At 35.0% G+C, this 15,676-nt stretch overlaps 1 protein-coding gene across 1 annotated transcript in view; it reads right to left on the bottom strand.

Annotated features, from left to right (window-relative positions):
• The window catches only part of LOC111052708 (adenylate cyclase type 9), a 76,485-nt gene extending 61,131 nt beyond the window's left edge, over window positions 1–15,354 (bottom strand). The window contains 5 exon segments of the mRNA XM_039422983.1: window positions 1,764–2,038; window positions 6,845–7,170; window positions 12,821–12,954; window positions 13,828–14,047; window positions 15,170–15,354. Of these exon segments, the coding sequence (XP_039278917.1) occupies window positions 1,764–2,038; window positions 6,845–7,170; window positions 12,821–12,954; window positions 13,828–14,001 (909 nt within the window). The 5' untranslated portion in view covers window positions 14,002–14,047; window positions 15,170–15,354.
• Window positions 15,355–15,676: the final 322 nt, after the last annotated feature.

The raw sequence follows: 15,676 nt of genomic DNA, 5'->3' as shown, positions 1-15,676 counted from the left end.
AATAATATTAATGAATTTGACTTTATTTCTGTGTAAAAAAGTGCAGCACATATGAAAAAATAAACAGTAACAGCAATACTATAATTGAACGAGCGTTAGCTAGTTCTCACTTTTGACTCACTCAAGGCCAACGTCGTTGTCGTTGTTTGTATATTCTACAATAACTTTAGAAAGAATTGATCAATCAGCTTCAAATTTTGAACACGTATTCTTCAAACCTTTTTACAGGTCAAGTTTGTTTGACAACAAAATTGACTCACTACTTCGTCATTTTCCAGAATATAAAAGTTAAATTGAAAGTGCAGAAGAAAAAATCTGGTGTGGCGCACTCACACAACTTTCCTTGCCGTTATGAAAATTTATCACCTGACGCTAGTCTTCACGCGCATCTCAAGTCTACTTATAAACAAAGATCTGAGCCAGCTGGTGACAGGACAATAACGCTGGAGACATACGAGGTCTGCTACCTCTTCATAATGAATCATTCAATAGAATCAACAGTTTGCAATTGGATAATCACATTTTCTCGAATTTCGAGCTTATTTTCAATTTTAGGTGAAAATGTTACTGGACATTTATTGTAGAGATTTTAATGTTCAATCTTTTCCATTAGAAATTTTTTGTTTAAATTGTATCTGAAGCCTAATAATTGGGAATCTAAAATCAAACTTTGGATAGATGGGGCGGTGCTCCTGAAATTTTTACAGATATGGGACTTGTGGCAGTTGATAGTGCTTATCAATGACTATTTTAGTTATGAATTTAATCAAAATCACTGGAGCCATTTTCGAGAAAATCGCGAAAACCCTGTTTTTGACAACATTTTCACCATTTTAGCCGCCAAAACGTATAGAAATTTAGAAATTGGGGTACCTTAATTTTTTTCGGAAAGCAATACTTTCCTTACCTATGGTAATAGGGCAAGGAAAGTAAAAAGTTGTTGAGATTTATCATTTAGTCAGCTGAAGAATTCATTGCAACTACTGTTTTTCCATTCATTCATTCATTCATAGCATCAGCTGAGGCTATTTGTAATTCCCAATGAAACCTACTGTCAAATTATTCTTGTAAAAGAAATATTTAGCTGTTTCCATAATTATTTTCACCAATTTTGTATAATAATTGAAAGTTGCGGATTTCAAAGATTACAATTCAACAGTTCATGAGCGATTTCTCCAACCCAGGAAATCACTGGTGATTGTAAATTTGACTACTTCTGTGTAAAAAGTATAGTACAAGTGAAAAAATTAAGAGTAACAGCAATAATCTATACTATAATGAAGGAAAGAACTGGCTCATACACGTACGGGATAGGAAATTCACGAATGACGCATCATCACGTCTGAACTTGTGGACTGATTAACTTGAAATTTTGCATATAGATTATATTTATTTACCGAGAATGGTTATAGGCCTATTTTCAATTCTTTAAGATTTCAGTTTGTCAAGTTTATATTTAGACCCATGCGGAGCAAGGGTTACCTGCTAGTCTATAATACAGTATAATAAATGAAATAATTGGTTTATACATGTACGGAATACGGGATACACGAATGACGCATCATCACATCTGAATTACTGGACTGATTAACTTGAAATTCTGCATAATCGATTCTTAAATCACCGAGTATAGTCATTAATGTCTATTTTGAATTCTCCAAGATATCAGTTTGTCAAGTTTTTAATTAGACCCTTGTGGAGCAGGGGTAACGTTCTAGTAACAAATAAAAATAAATGTGAAATATGGGGCAATTGCCACTCACCGAATGAATCATCTTCTCCTTCAGCTGTTTCTCGAGCTCCAGTTGTCGGCGCACCAACAGCGACTGCCCGACCTTCATAAAGGTGCCGCGCATGCGCACATCGGTCATCACCAGAGTGTGGACGCCGACAATGTGCACCGCACAGTGACACAGCAGTCGCGGCAGCCAGCCGCTTCCGGTTCCACTTCCGGTTCCGGTCGCGGTTGCCACCCACTCCACTGCGGCCGAGTAGCCTGCGTTCAGCAGCACGCATGCGTACAACGGTAGTGGTACCACTGGTTACACAAACACACATTATTTATTATAGTCATCAATATAATTATAGTGAGGTCCACGTTATAATGGCAGTGGATAAAGATAGAAAAATAACATTGCCGATCCTCTGTCTTGCCAATGCCTTCTATAGACGGTAGCTGATACAGGTCTATTTATGTAATATCAACTATTCATTCTCGTTTAAAATAATAAATTATATTTTATCAAGCAAGAAATTATATTTTTATCAAAAATTTCATAATGAATTTTCACAAAAGGCTGTGCAAATGCTAAAAATAAACTTTTTACTGGTTATATTTTTCAAAGTTTTTCGATTTGTATGTCATCAAGCTATCAAAATGAAATAGTTTTCTCAGGGAAACATTTCTTTCCAGTCATTACTTTTCGAGATATGAGCGCCTGAAATTTTAATTTTTGGGACAGAACATTTCAAATTTGGTAAGAGATAAATTCATGATATTCAGGGGATAAATTCTTCACGGTATTGTTGATTTAATAAAATAAAAATCTTCTGAATATATCAATTTTCGAGAAAGTTATTCAATTACCCAAAAATTACCAAAATTAACACAACTAAAAGTTATTTTTGGTCATTTTTAGAGAATTGAATAACTTTCTCGGAAATTGATATTTTCAGGAAAATTTTTGTTTTACTTAATCAAAATTATGTCTTATCAAAAATGCATCCTCTAAATCTCATGGATTTATCTCTAACCGAATTTGAAATGTTCTGTCCCAAAAATTTAAACTTTAGGCGCCCATATCTCGACAAGTAATGATTGGAAAAAAAATGTTTTCCTGAGAAAACTTTTCCATTTTTATAGCTTAATGATATACATATCGAAAAACTTTGAAAAATATCACCAGTAGAAAGCTTATTTTTAGCCTTTGCACAGCCTTAAGAAAATATAACTTGTTGATTAATTACCAATTATACATTGTCAAAAGACGATCTGGCGACAGAGCAAAGCGAGAAAGAGATAGCGCTATCCACTTTGTTGAATGATAGACAAGGATAGCAATACCATAGCTAATCAAACACTGCCATTATAACGTGGACCTCACTATAGTGATAAGTACGGCCATCTATTGATTAGCAACTACAGACAGTATATCAGGATGTACAGAATAAAACGACCTAAGGTTGTCCAACTTATTGAAGGGTTCCCATACATATGACTCACTCTGTGTCGTGTGTTAATGAGAAGGATATTTTATATCCTTCTAAAAGAATCGACAATATTATTTGTTGAAACACCGCCGATTTATGGAGTTACATCACATTATTATATTATCGTTCTTTTAATTGCATTCTATATTTATTCTCATTGATTAATTATTTATACTTTGTGAAATTCGTTGAATAACCAGCATTATCGTCATTTAATGTAAATTAGTGTATAAGCCAGTAAATATTGTAACATACATAGATAAAGAAATCTAATCTAGTCTGTATATTATAGGACTCCCCACAATATTTATATGTAGACGTGTACCACAAGATGTCAAATTATCAAGCGATAACTTAATAATAAGTAACCAAACAGTAACGATAAACAGCAATAAGATTCTTTCTACCGGGTGCGGCAGCAAAACTTTCTTTTTTAAAGTGAACGCCATTCAGTCAGTTGTAGAGCAAATTTGGTCTCGATAGAGAGGTCACACCATAAAGTTTTCTTCCCGACATGTCCAGTCACCATCATGCATTGGAACAATGAAAAGCATGCATTTGCCGCTGAGACATATTTTTCAAGCAGATGTTCTGTGATCACAACCCAGCGCACATTTCCCCCCACTGGCGAACAGGAGTCTTCTTATGCCAGTGGCTTTTTCACTTACCTTTTATTATTATTACATTTTGGTTGGATTGTGTTGTTATGTTGAGCTTTGTTTGATTTATGTATATGTATTTATGAGTGTGGAATAAATAAATTTGAATTTCGAGATCGCTTTTATTTAGCACATTTGGCTACTGTCCCGGGCCGGAAATTAATTGTTACGTGGGTCACTACGTTCAGATAAACTGCAATCGCGACAAGACAAAGAACTGGAGTCCCTCGGTTCATTAGGTCACCTGAGAACAGTGAGGCAGTATTGGTCTGTATGTATGTATGTATGAATGAGTGTGTGTGTGTGTGTGTGTGTGTGTGTGTGTGTGTGTGTGTGTGTGTGTGTGTGTGTGTGTGTGTGTGTGTTTTATAATGGAAATTCTAATGGAAAAGATTGAACATTAAAATCTCTACAATAAATGTCCAGTAACATTTTCACCTAAAATTGAAAATAAGCACGAAATTCGAGAAAATGTGATTATCTAATTGCAAACTGTTGGAAACTTTTGATTCTACTGCATTAAATGATTCACTATGAAGAGATAGCAGAACTCGTATGTCTCCAACGTTATTGTTCTGTCACCAGCTGGCTCATATCTTTGTTTATAAGTAGACTTGAGAAGGGCGTGAACACTAGCGTCAGGTGATCAATTTTCATAACGACAAGGAAAGTTGTGTGAGTGCGCCACACCAGATTTTTATGAACTGCTCTACCTACCTACCTCATGCACGAGAAGGAGGTTACAAAGACCATTTCTCAAGGATGGGGTGGACCCCCTATTAGTTTCCCAGAAAGGAGACTCATGCCAGTTAATAGAGCTGATAAATAACTATACAGGGTATGAATTTGAAAAAAATCGGTCAAGTCATTTTGAGAAAATCGTGAAAAACATGTGTTTTTTAGTAATTATCTGCCATTTTTCTCAAGAATATTACGGAGCTTCTGCAATTTTCCCAGAAATGTGACTCATGTCAGTTGATAGGGCTTATAAATAGCTATCCATGATATGAATTTGAAGAAAATCATTAGAGCCGTTTTAGAGAAAACCTTGAAAAACATGGTTTTTTAGTAATTATCTGCCATTTTTCTCAAGAATATTACGGAGCTCCTGCAATTTTCCCAGAAATGAGACTCATGTCAGTTGATAGCGCTTATAAATAGCTATCCATGATATAAATTTGAAGAAAATCATTAGAGCCGTTTTAGAGAAAACCTTGAAAAACATGGTTTTTTAGTGATTATCCGCCATTTTTCTCAAGAATATTATGGAGCTCCTGCAATTTACCCAGAAATGAGACTCATGTCAGTTGATAGGGCTTATCAAGCTATCCATGGTATAAATTTGAAGAAAATCGTTAGAGCCGTTTTCGAGAAAACCTTGAAAAACATGGTTTTTTAGTGATTATCCGCCATTTTTCTCAAGAATATTACGGAGCTCCTGCAATTTTCCCAGAAATGAGACTCATGTCAGTTGATAGGGCTTATAATAGCTATCCATGATATGAATTTGAAGAAAATCATTAGAGCCGTTTTAGAGAAAACCTTGAAAAACATGGTTTTTTAGTAATTATCTGCCATTTTTCTCAAGAATATTACGGAGCTCCTGCAATTTTCCCAGAAATGAGACTCATGTCAGTGGATAGCGCTTATAAATAGCTATCCATGATATAAATTGAAGAAAATCATTAGAGCCGTTTTAGAGAAAACCTTGAAAAACATGGTTTTTTAGTGATTATCCGCCATTTTTCTCAAGAATATTATGGAGCTCCTGCAATTTACCCAGAAATGAGACTCATGTCAGTTGATAGGGCTTATCAAGCTATCCATGGTATAAATTTGAAGAAAATCGTTAGAGCCGTTTTCGAGAAAACCTTGAAAAACATGGTTTTTTAGTGATTATCCGCCATTTTTCTCAAGAATATTACGGAGCTCCTGCAATTTTCCCAGAAATGAGACTCATGTCAGTTGATAGGGCTTATAAATAGCTATCCATGGTAGAAATTTGAAGAAAATCGTTAAAGCCGTTTTCGAGAAAACCGTGAAAAACATGGTTTTTTAGTAATTATCCGCCATTTTGAATTCAATTTCTTATTGTCAGATCCTCATGGTATAAGGACCTTAAGTTTAAAATTTCAAGTCAATCGATTGATTAGGAATGGAGTTATGGTGTTCACGGACATACACACATACACACACACACACACACACAGTCCAACACCCAAAAATCATGTTTTTGGACTCGGGGTACCTTGAAACGTATAGAAAACTTGAAATCGGGGTACCACGTGAAATCACGTTTGAATTTGAATTCCATATGATATAATAATCCAGTACCGTGATAATCTTTCCATCTGATGGAAATTGATTTTTTACAATCAAAAATATAATTTCTTCAGCATTATTTAGTTCATTTGATTATTTTTAATCACCTATTAAATTAGTTTTTTTCAAATGCGAGAATATTGATACTGATGGGCACGCATAATAATACCATGACTGCAAAACAAAATATTGAAACAAAAGATCTTAAAAATGAATACCTCTTCAAGGTCTTCGATTAAAACTATAGACCTTATATAAATACAGGAATAGACTGGCTTCTCCAGACATCTGTGTAATCACTTGTCAGCTGATTCATTATGAATAATATTCTATAGTCTGATTAATCCTATCTTCAGAGTAGATGATAATATATAGTGATATCAGATTATGGAGGAATTCCTTTTCTTTCCATATTATCCTGAAAATGCAAAATTAAAAAAAAACTTGTGTATACATCGACGCGCAGTTGAAAAAGGAATATTCCTGCCAAATCTCGTCGAATTCTATCAACGCATTTGGCCATAATCGCGTTACAGACAGACAAAAGAAAATCCGAGTTAAAACATAGACCTCACTACGTTCGGTCGAAAAGAAAGTTTCGCTGCCGCACCCAGTATTAGAGGACAAATTGTGAACGAAAGGAGTTTTTGTACCTGTGTAGACGAGCATGATGATCTGCACACAGAGCGCGAGTTGAGAGGCCGGACTGAGAGGTGTGGCCCCGTAGAGTGAGAGGCCGTACATGAGGAGTGTGGCCAGTAGGGCGACCAAACGGTGCAGCTGCTGGAAGCGGGCAAGGCCGGTTGACACCAGCACCAGACAGCTGGCCAGTGTGAACAGGCCGTAAGCCACGCCCACCTGTTGACTGGCCACGCCCTCTGGTTGACTGGCCACGCCCACCGGTTGACTGGACACGCCCCCGCTCATCAGGTACACACACCATGTCAGTGAAACCAGGCACATGTACAGCAGGCAATAGCTGCAATCAACACACTCTCTAACTGAGTTTCTACATTCTAATTTGGAATGAAAATATTCTTCAAGTTCTCTCTACCACTCAACCTCAAACTTTCACAGTCATGAGGCCCATCAACAGCTCAAATAACACAGAATATGACACGAAAGTTGGAAAAGCCGAGGACAGACACATTTTTCATGTGATTTGCAAAAAAAATGTCCAGTAATACAACTAGTAGTTCTGTGAACAGTAGACCTCACGCAGTATTCTCATCTACAAGTACCTGATTGAAACTATAGACCTTATGGAAATACAGCAATAGACTGGCTTCTCCACACATCTGTGTAATCACTTGTGAGCTGATTTATGATGAATAATTCTATAGTCTGATTTTTATTCTATTATTGGCGTATGAAGGAGGCTCTTTTTTCCTTTTATATTATCCTTGAAATGCAAAATTTCCAAAAACCTTGTAAATACGTCGACGCGCAATTGAAAAAGGAACATACCTGTCAAATTTCATGAAAATCTATTACCGCGTTTCGCCGTAAATGCACAACATATAAACATTAAGAGAAATGCCAAACCGTCGACTTGAATCTTAGACCTCACTTCACTCGGTCAATAATCTCATATTAGCCTTAGCTTTCAAGGTACATAAATTATTTGATATTTTTGAAGGCCGTCAATAACTAGAAAACTATCAGTCAAGATCTCATTCCAGTTACTATAGTGAGGTCCACGTTATAATGGCAGTGTACGATTGACAATACTGTTGCTGTCCTTTTCTATCATACAACAAAACAGATCTCTCTCTCGCTTTGCAATGTTGTCCGCTTGCCAGAATATTTTTGACCGAACAAAGTGAGTCGTCAAGTCGACGGTTTGGCATTTCTCTTAATGTTTAAATGTTTATATGTTTATATATTTATATGTTGCGCATTTATGGCGAAACGCGGTAATAGATTTTCATGAAATTTGACAGGTATGTTCCTTTTTTAATTGCGCGTCGACGTATATACAAGGTTTTTGGAAATTTTGCATTTCAAGGATGATATAAAAGGAAAAAGGAGCCTCCTACATACGCCAATATTATAGTAAAAATCAGACTATTTTTTTAATTATAAATCAGACTAATTATTCATCATAAATCAGCTGACAAGTGATTACACAGATGTGTGGAGAAGCCAGTCTATTACTGTATTTGTGTAAGGTCTATAGTTTCAATCAAAGACATTAAAGAGGTATGCATCTTTAAGCTGGGTTTACACCAAAGTTATTAACAAATGGTTATAACTTGATTCTTATAGATTCTATTGGATTGAACGGAAGTTGACAAGCACATATGTTCATCATGTGTATGATAAGTTATGTTCAATATAATATAATCTAAAAGGTCACTTTGAACAATTAATTACGACATAGCAGTCAGGAATTTATATTATAACACTCATGAGTGTTGATGAAGGGCCTAGTGTCCGAAAGCGCTACACTTATGTAAGTAGAAGCTAATAGCTTTTATTTATATAAATACCTGACTGCTATGTCGTAATTAATTGTTCAAAGTGATTATTTAACAAGCAGTTCGTAATGGAATAGAACATTGAAGAGTATAATCTAAAAGGATTGAGTTATTAACATTTTTTAAATAAATTTGGTCTAATCGCAGCTTTAAGGTCTTTGGTTTCAATATTTTGTTTTGCAGTCATGGTATTATTATGCGTGCCCATCAGTATCAAAATTCTAACATTCGAAAAAACTAATTTAATAGGTGAATAAAAATAAAAAAATGAACTAAATAATGCTGGAGAGATTATAATATTTTTGATTCTAAAAAAATAATTTTCATCAGATAGAAAGATCATCACGGAGCTGGATGAATTATATCATAGAGAAACAATAGCATAAGTAGATATCCCATGGTATAGGACGTTTATGTAGCAACTTTTACTGTTATCTCAAGCCGATAGTTCATGCAATTCTTTCCCGTGAAGCTGGTAGTCTCTCATATTGTGCCGTTCATACACTCTCACCCCAACAAAACAGTAATCGGCTTGAGATAACAGTAAAAGTTGCGACAAAAACTCTCTATACCATGGGATATCTACTTACGCTATTTTTCTCTATGATTATATCATATGAAATACAAATTCAAACGTGAACTGAGTTTGTTAACATTTAAAACAGTTGACATCTGGTACTTGTGGATGAAAATACTGCGTGAGGTCTACTGTTCACAGAACTACTAGTATTTTTACTTTTGACAATGTCTGTATAAAAGTAAACAAACAATTCTCAGCCGCCATTTTTTTTCTTCATTCTATCAAAATACTTGAGTATACAAGTCGTATAATTGATTTAAAATGTATTTTCGAAACAATGAAATAATTTTTAGACATTACCATATGAGAGAAACAAATTAAAATACATGAAATTACATTTTAAAAGTTGATAACTAACCATCCTCGACTTCTTCCATGCTTCAGTTACCTACTCTTTCCGTTATAAATAATATTGAAAGGTTATTCCATTGAAATTACTTAATTTGAATAGGATTTCTATTTTTCTATTATCTTTAAAACAAATTGGAATAGAATACCTAGGTACCAAATAACTTAATTTCTGTTGTTTCGAAATTCAGATTTTTGTATCACAGCTTTTTACTTTCCTTGCCCTATTACCATAGGTAAGGAAAGTATTGCTTTCCGAAAAAAATTAAGGTACCCCAATTTCTAAATTTCTATACGTTTCAAGGTCCCCTGAGTCCAAAAAAGTGTTTTTTTTTGGTATGGTCTATATATATATATATATATATATGTGTGTGTGTGTGTGTGGTGTGTGTGTGTGTGTGTGTGTGTGTACACGATATCTCATCTCCCAATTAACGTAATGACTTGAAATTTGGAACTAGAGGTCCTTAAACTATAAGGATCCGACACGAACGATTTCAATCAAATGCAATTCAAGATGGCGTCTAAAATGGCGAAAATGTTGTCGAAAACAGGGTTTTCCGTGATTTTCTCGAAAATGGCTCCAACGATTTTGATCAAATTCATACCTAAAATAGTCATTGATAAGCTATATCAACTGCCACAAGTCCCATATCTGTAAAAATTTTAAGAGCTCCACCCCATCTATGCAAAGTTTGATTTTAGATTTCCAACTATCAGGTCTCAGATATGATTTAAACAAAAAATTTCGAGTGGAAAAGATTGAGCATGAAAATCTCTTCAATTAATGTCAAGTAGTCTAACATTTTCACGTAGAATTGAAAATAAGCTTGAAATTTGAGAAAATGTGATTATTCAATAATTGCAAACTGTTGGCAACTGTTGATTCTATTAAATCATTCACTATGAAGAGATATCAGATCTCGTGTGTATCCAGCGTTATTGTCCTGTCACCAGGTGGCTCAGATCTTTGAATAGTAAACTAGTATACGCGGGAACACTAGCGTCAGGTGATAAATTTTCATAACGGCAAGGAAAGTTGTGTGAGTGCGCCACACCAGATTTTTAAATTAGCCGCCATTTCAGGTTTGTAAAAAATAAAAATCTGATCTCAGTTATGAAAGCAAATTTTTTAATCAAATTATGAAAAAATGTACAATGTGATGTACGAAATGTACACTCAGTGGCAAAATGGAGCAACGTTTTTATCCTATCTTTCTTCACTGCCATTATAACGTGGACCTCACCATAGAACTATGGTCTTGAGTGAACAGAGAGATTTGCAACATAAACATCTTATACCATGGGATATCTTCTTATGCTATCTTTTCTCTATGATATCTTTATTAACTGGCTACTAATTTATGACAGAGACACAAGATGTCTTGAGAAGATATCCCATGGTATAGGTCGTTTATAGTTAAAATTTCAAGCCAATTACTGTCGACTACTGTCTATTATTACTGTTTTGGCTGGGTGAGAGTGTGAGAACAGCACAATGGTATATGCTTCATGGTCGTTATGTTCCATAGGTCGTTTATGTTCCAAATTTCTAGCCGAATTTTTGTACAAACTCAAGCCAATTACTTACTGTATATTATTACTGTTTTGTTTATTATTACTGTATGAGAGACAACCAGCGTCGCATTGCTTCACCAAAAAACTGGTGTGATACACTCACACAACTTTCCTTGCTCATTGATCTATAAGCCTCATTCTTAAAAGAGGATAATTTCGGGGAATAACATTATGCCGATTGGCGGCTAAATAATTAAAACTATGATTATACTATTGTTATTGTTTTCTGAGTACATTTTCCTTTGTTTGAATTATTAAATTTGAGGATTTTTTGAAAGTTGTCAAAACAGCTGTTCTAGAAATAAAATATCGACATGTGTTCTTTTGAATAAACTGCTCTTCCTACCTACCTCATGAGAAGGAGGTTACAAAGTAAATTTCTCAGGGATGGGGTGGACCCCCTGTTAGTTTCCCAGGGAGGAGACTCATGCCAGTTAATAGAGCTGATGAATAAACTATACAGGGTATGAATTTGAAAAAAATCGGTCAAGTCATTTTTGAGAAAATCGTGATAGAAATTTAACAAAATTCATTCTTCTCAGGAATATTACGGAGCTCCTGCAATTTTCCCAGAAATGAGACTCATGTCAGTTGATAGGGCTTATAAATAGCTATCTAGGGTATAAACTTGAAGAAAATCGTTAGAGCCATTTTCGAGAAAACCGTGAAAAATATGGTTTTTTAGCCATTATCCGTCATTTTTTCCGCCATTTTGAATTGAATTTTATTGAATTTCTTATTGTTGGATCCTCATGGTATAAGGACCTTAAGTTTAAAATTTCAAGTCAATCGGTTAATTAGGAATTGAGTTATCGTGTTCACAGACACACACACACACACCACACACACACACACCACACACACACACACACAGACCAACACCCAAAAATCATGTTTTTGGACTCAGGGGACCTTGAAACGTATAAAAAACATGAAATTAGGGTACATTAAATTTTTTTGGAAAGCAATACTTTCCTTACCTATGGTAATAGGGCAAGAAAAGTAAAAATATTAGTATGGCTATCGGCTTGAGTTGACAGTGAAATTTGGAACATAAACGCGGTATATCTTCGCATTCTACATTTTCTCTATGATACCCATTAACTTGCTACTAACTTATGGCATAAAGACAAGATAGCTTAAGATATCCCAAGGTATAGGTGGTTTGAGTTCCAAATTTCAAGCTGATTTTTATTAACTCAAGCCGACTACTATCTATTATTTCTGTTTTGTTGAGGTGAGAGTATAAGAACGGCTCAGTATGAGAGACTACCAGCATTGCATAGTTTCACGAAAAATAATTAGGCTAGGCGCGCACCAGTTAGTCAAGACAACACAAGACATGATCAGACACGTTCAGTCACAATACTTCACATGGTTGCTTATGAAGACATGTCTATTTGCAATGACTAATCAGTATGAGTTGCGTCATAAGCAACAATGTGTGCCATATCTTGTCGTCTTGACTAACTGGTGTGCGCCTAGCCCTACTGGCACTAGGACGGTTTGAGTTAACAGAAAAATTTACAACAAAACACCCTATACCATGGGATATTTTTTATGCTTTCTCTAAGATATTATATTGTACATTAATATTGCAGATCTGAGGACCGCTCAATGTTTTGACTTGAAGACAGACTGACCGAAATCGGAGACGAATCTGGGGAAAGGCGCTGGCTTGGTACTGGTTCTCGAGTACCTCCGAGTCGAACCGAGGACTCCACCACGAGCTTCGAGCCGCTCGCTCAAAGGGAACCGGGACCAGGATGCCGCAAACCTACAATCATAATCAACAACAGCTTTTGCATTATCATAACATTCATCAACTGCATTCATTTTTACGTCATTTCGAGTGAAATCCGGAGTGTGAACGGCTAGTTTTACACATATAATTCAAATTCATTTTGAGATAAAAACACACATATGTTGTCAAATTCTACAGTTTTATTTGGTACAGGACCATGGTTCGTGACCATACAGGTCACATTTTGTCAAAGGTCACTTGAAAAGAAATTGATTTCTAAAATCATGAAAAGTGATAAATGGAGTTTGTAGGAAATCAGCATTATGTTAGTTTATTTTGTTAGTTTCAACACACCGATTTTTCGCCAACACAAAATGTTCTCTGATGGGTTTATTGGATTGGCGTATCGACGGCAGCCAGACCTGATAACAGCGCTCACACTCACCTTCCGGGACGACACGTCACGGTACGATAGGACAGAAAGCTCTATGTTTATTAAGGATTTTTTCTAGATACTTTGAATTGATAAATAATTTATTAATTTTTGAGAAAACATAACAACAGGTCAATGTAACTTACTGAGCGGGAGGTCTACGGTTCACAGAACTACTAGTAAATAAACAAAATATTTCATCTTAATTATGCAAATTCGTTATGAAATTATTGAAAAATATCATTTCTTGCTTCATAAAATATATATCATTTTAAACGAGAATGAACCGTTAATATTACATCAATAAACCTGTATCAGCTACCGTCTATAGAAGTCATTGACAAGACAGAGTTTCGGCAACGTTGTTCTCTTATCTTTCTCCACTGCCATTATAACGTGGACCTCACTATGGTCTCTCAGGATAAGATCAAAACGGACAATTGACGAACTGAGATCGTGAGAAAGTGATTTACCTGGACACGCTGACTGCTGTGAGCCAGATAGGCCTGGATGTGGGGTGCCAGCGAAATTTGCATGTCATCATCATCGTCATTGTCGGTGACATTGATCTCGTCGCGTTCGCGCGAAAAGCTGACCGAAGTGGCGCGACGTTCGGTCAGCCGACTGGGACCGTGTTTCGCAGCCATTGATCACAACGGTCTCCAACATCACCACACCCGCTTTTTAACTCATCTACAAACCAATTGATAATTGCATATTTAATTATAAAATATAATTATTTATTAATAAACAATCATTACATTACATCAATGTTTTGGAAACAATTCTATTTGATAGGTAATTTGTCATTACTAATACTATACAATCAAAAATAAAATGCTTAGTCAGGTCAAGACTCATCATTGTAGCTTACTCTGACACTGAGTAGGCCTACAAATTTGAAACAATTTCACACGTTCACTCAAAATAGAATTTAGGAAGACAATTAAGGGAGGCTAAAAGTAAAATCGAGTCAACTTTGTGTCAATTTAGAAGGTGCAATTTATTCAATATAGGATTAATTAAAGTTTTAAAAATTGATTTGTAGAAAGCAATAGTTCAGTAATGTAAGTGATAGGTAGATATTTGTTTACCTTATTTAAGTAGGACTATCTTTTGATACATCATATATAGGGCCTACATAGGCTATTACTCTAAACCTTATTATTCCTATTAATGAATCAAAACATGAAATATACTGTAGTGGAAGGCTATTTGTCTATTTATGAAAAATGATGTTTGATAGAATATTCTTTTGAAATAAGATTTTATCTAAAACTCGAGTAATTGGGCTAAATTTAGTACCTAGTCTACGAACGAGCTCAGTATTTCAGATAAATTTTGGAGATATCGCCTCATGTTTTTTTTTAATAGGAAGAAAGAGCTAAGGCCAAAAAGGCTTTGTTTATGTAGGTAGGCTACCTAGGACATTAAAAACTATGATTATTCATATGGTACCATACACACTATTCACTTGGGCAATTCATTAGAAAAGTTAATCGCAAATGCAAACAAAATCTTAATCATTTCAACCATTTAGATGACCCAAAGACAAGACACTTGCTATTCAAAAAGGCACAACATGTGGAGGAGTAAAACTTGAACCAAATTTTAATAGTTCTGTTGCATGAAAAACTACAGCCGTTTAAAATTTAAGATTAAAATATTTTTATTGCACCAATCACTGTGCTTTGATTACTGAAAGATTTAAAACTAGGCAGGGTTCAAGTGATACCATTATCAATTAGCAAACAGTTGTTATCAAATTATGTAATAAACTACTTAATTCTATTCTAACAATCTCAAACTATGTACCTTATTGGAATGATGAGCTCTTATACTTTGGAATTGGAGTTAAACTAAATAAATGTCGGTAAAACTTCAACATACTGAGCAAAATAAAAAATATACATTATAAGTTTGACAAGGATAGAGGATTTTAGAGTTCATAGATTGTGTATTAAAATTACAAGGTTAATAATTAACACATAAACACAAATACTCACACTGTCACACCACCGAAAAAGTCATCTTTACCTTACACCGTGAACCGTGATGCGCTTGCGTAGATATCGGTTCCATTTAATCAGTTCTTTGAATGTAACGTTCTTTGTGATGACGGTCCACGTTATAATGGTAGTATTTGATGATGCTATCATATAACATTGAATAATAACATTGATGATGCTATCCTTGTCTATCATTCGACAAAACAAATAGAACTATCCTTCTATAGCTCTGCAACGTTGCCAAATTCGTTTTTAATAATATTCTCAGATAATACTTTACATAATACTTTTCAGAATAAAATTCTCTACAATT

This window comes from Nilaparvata lugens, chromosome 3 (genome assembly GCF_014356525.2).
Source record: "Nilaparvata lugens isolate BPH chromosome 3, ASM1435652v1, whole genome shotgun sequence".
Classification (NCBI taxonomy): Eukaryota; Metazoa; Arthropoda; class Insecta; order Hemiptera; family Delphacidae; genus Nilaparvata; species Nilaparvata lugens.
Note: the sequence above shows the minus strand (reverse complement) of the source record. Positions and strands in the feature narration are given on the sequence as shown.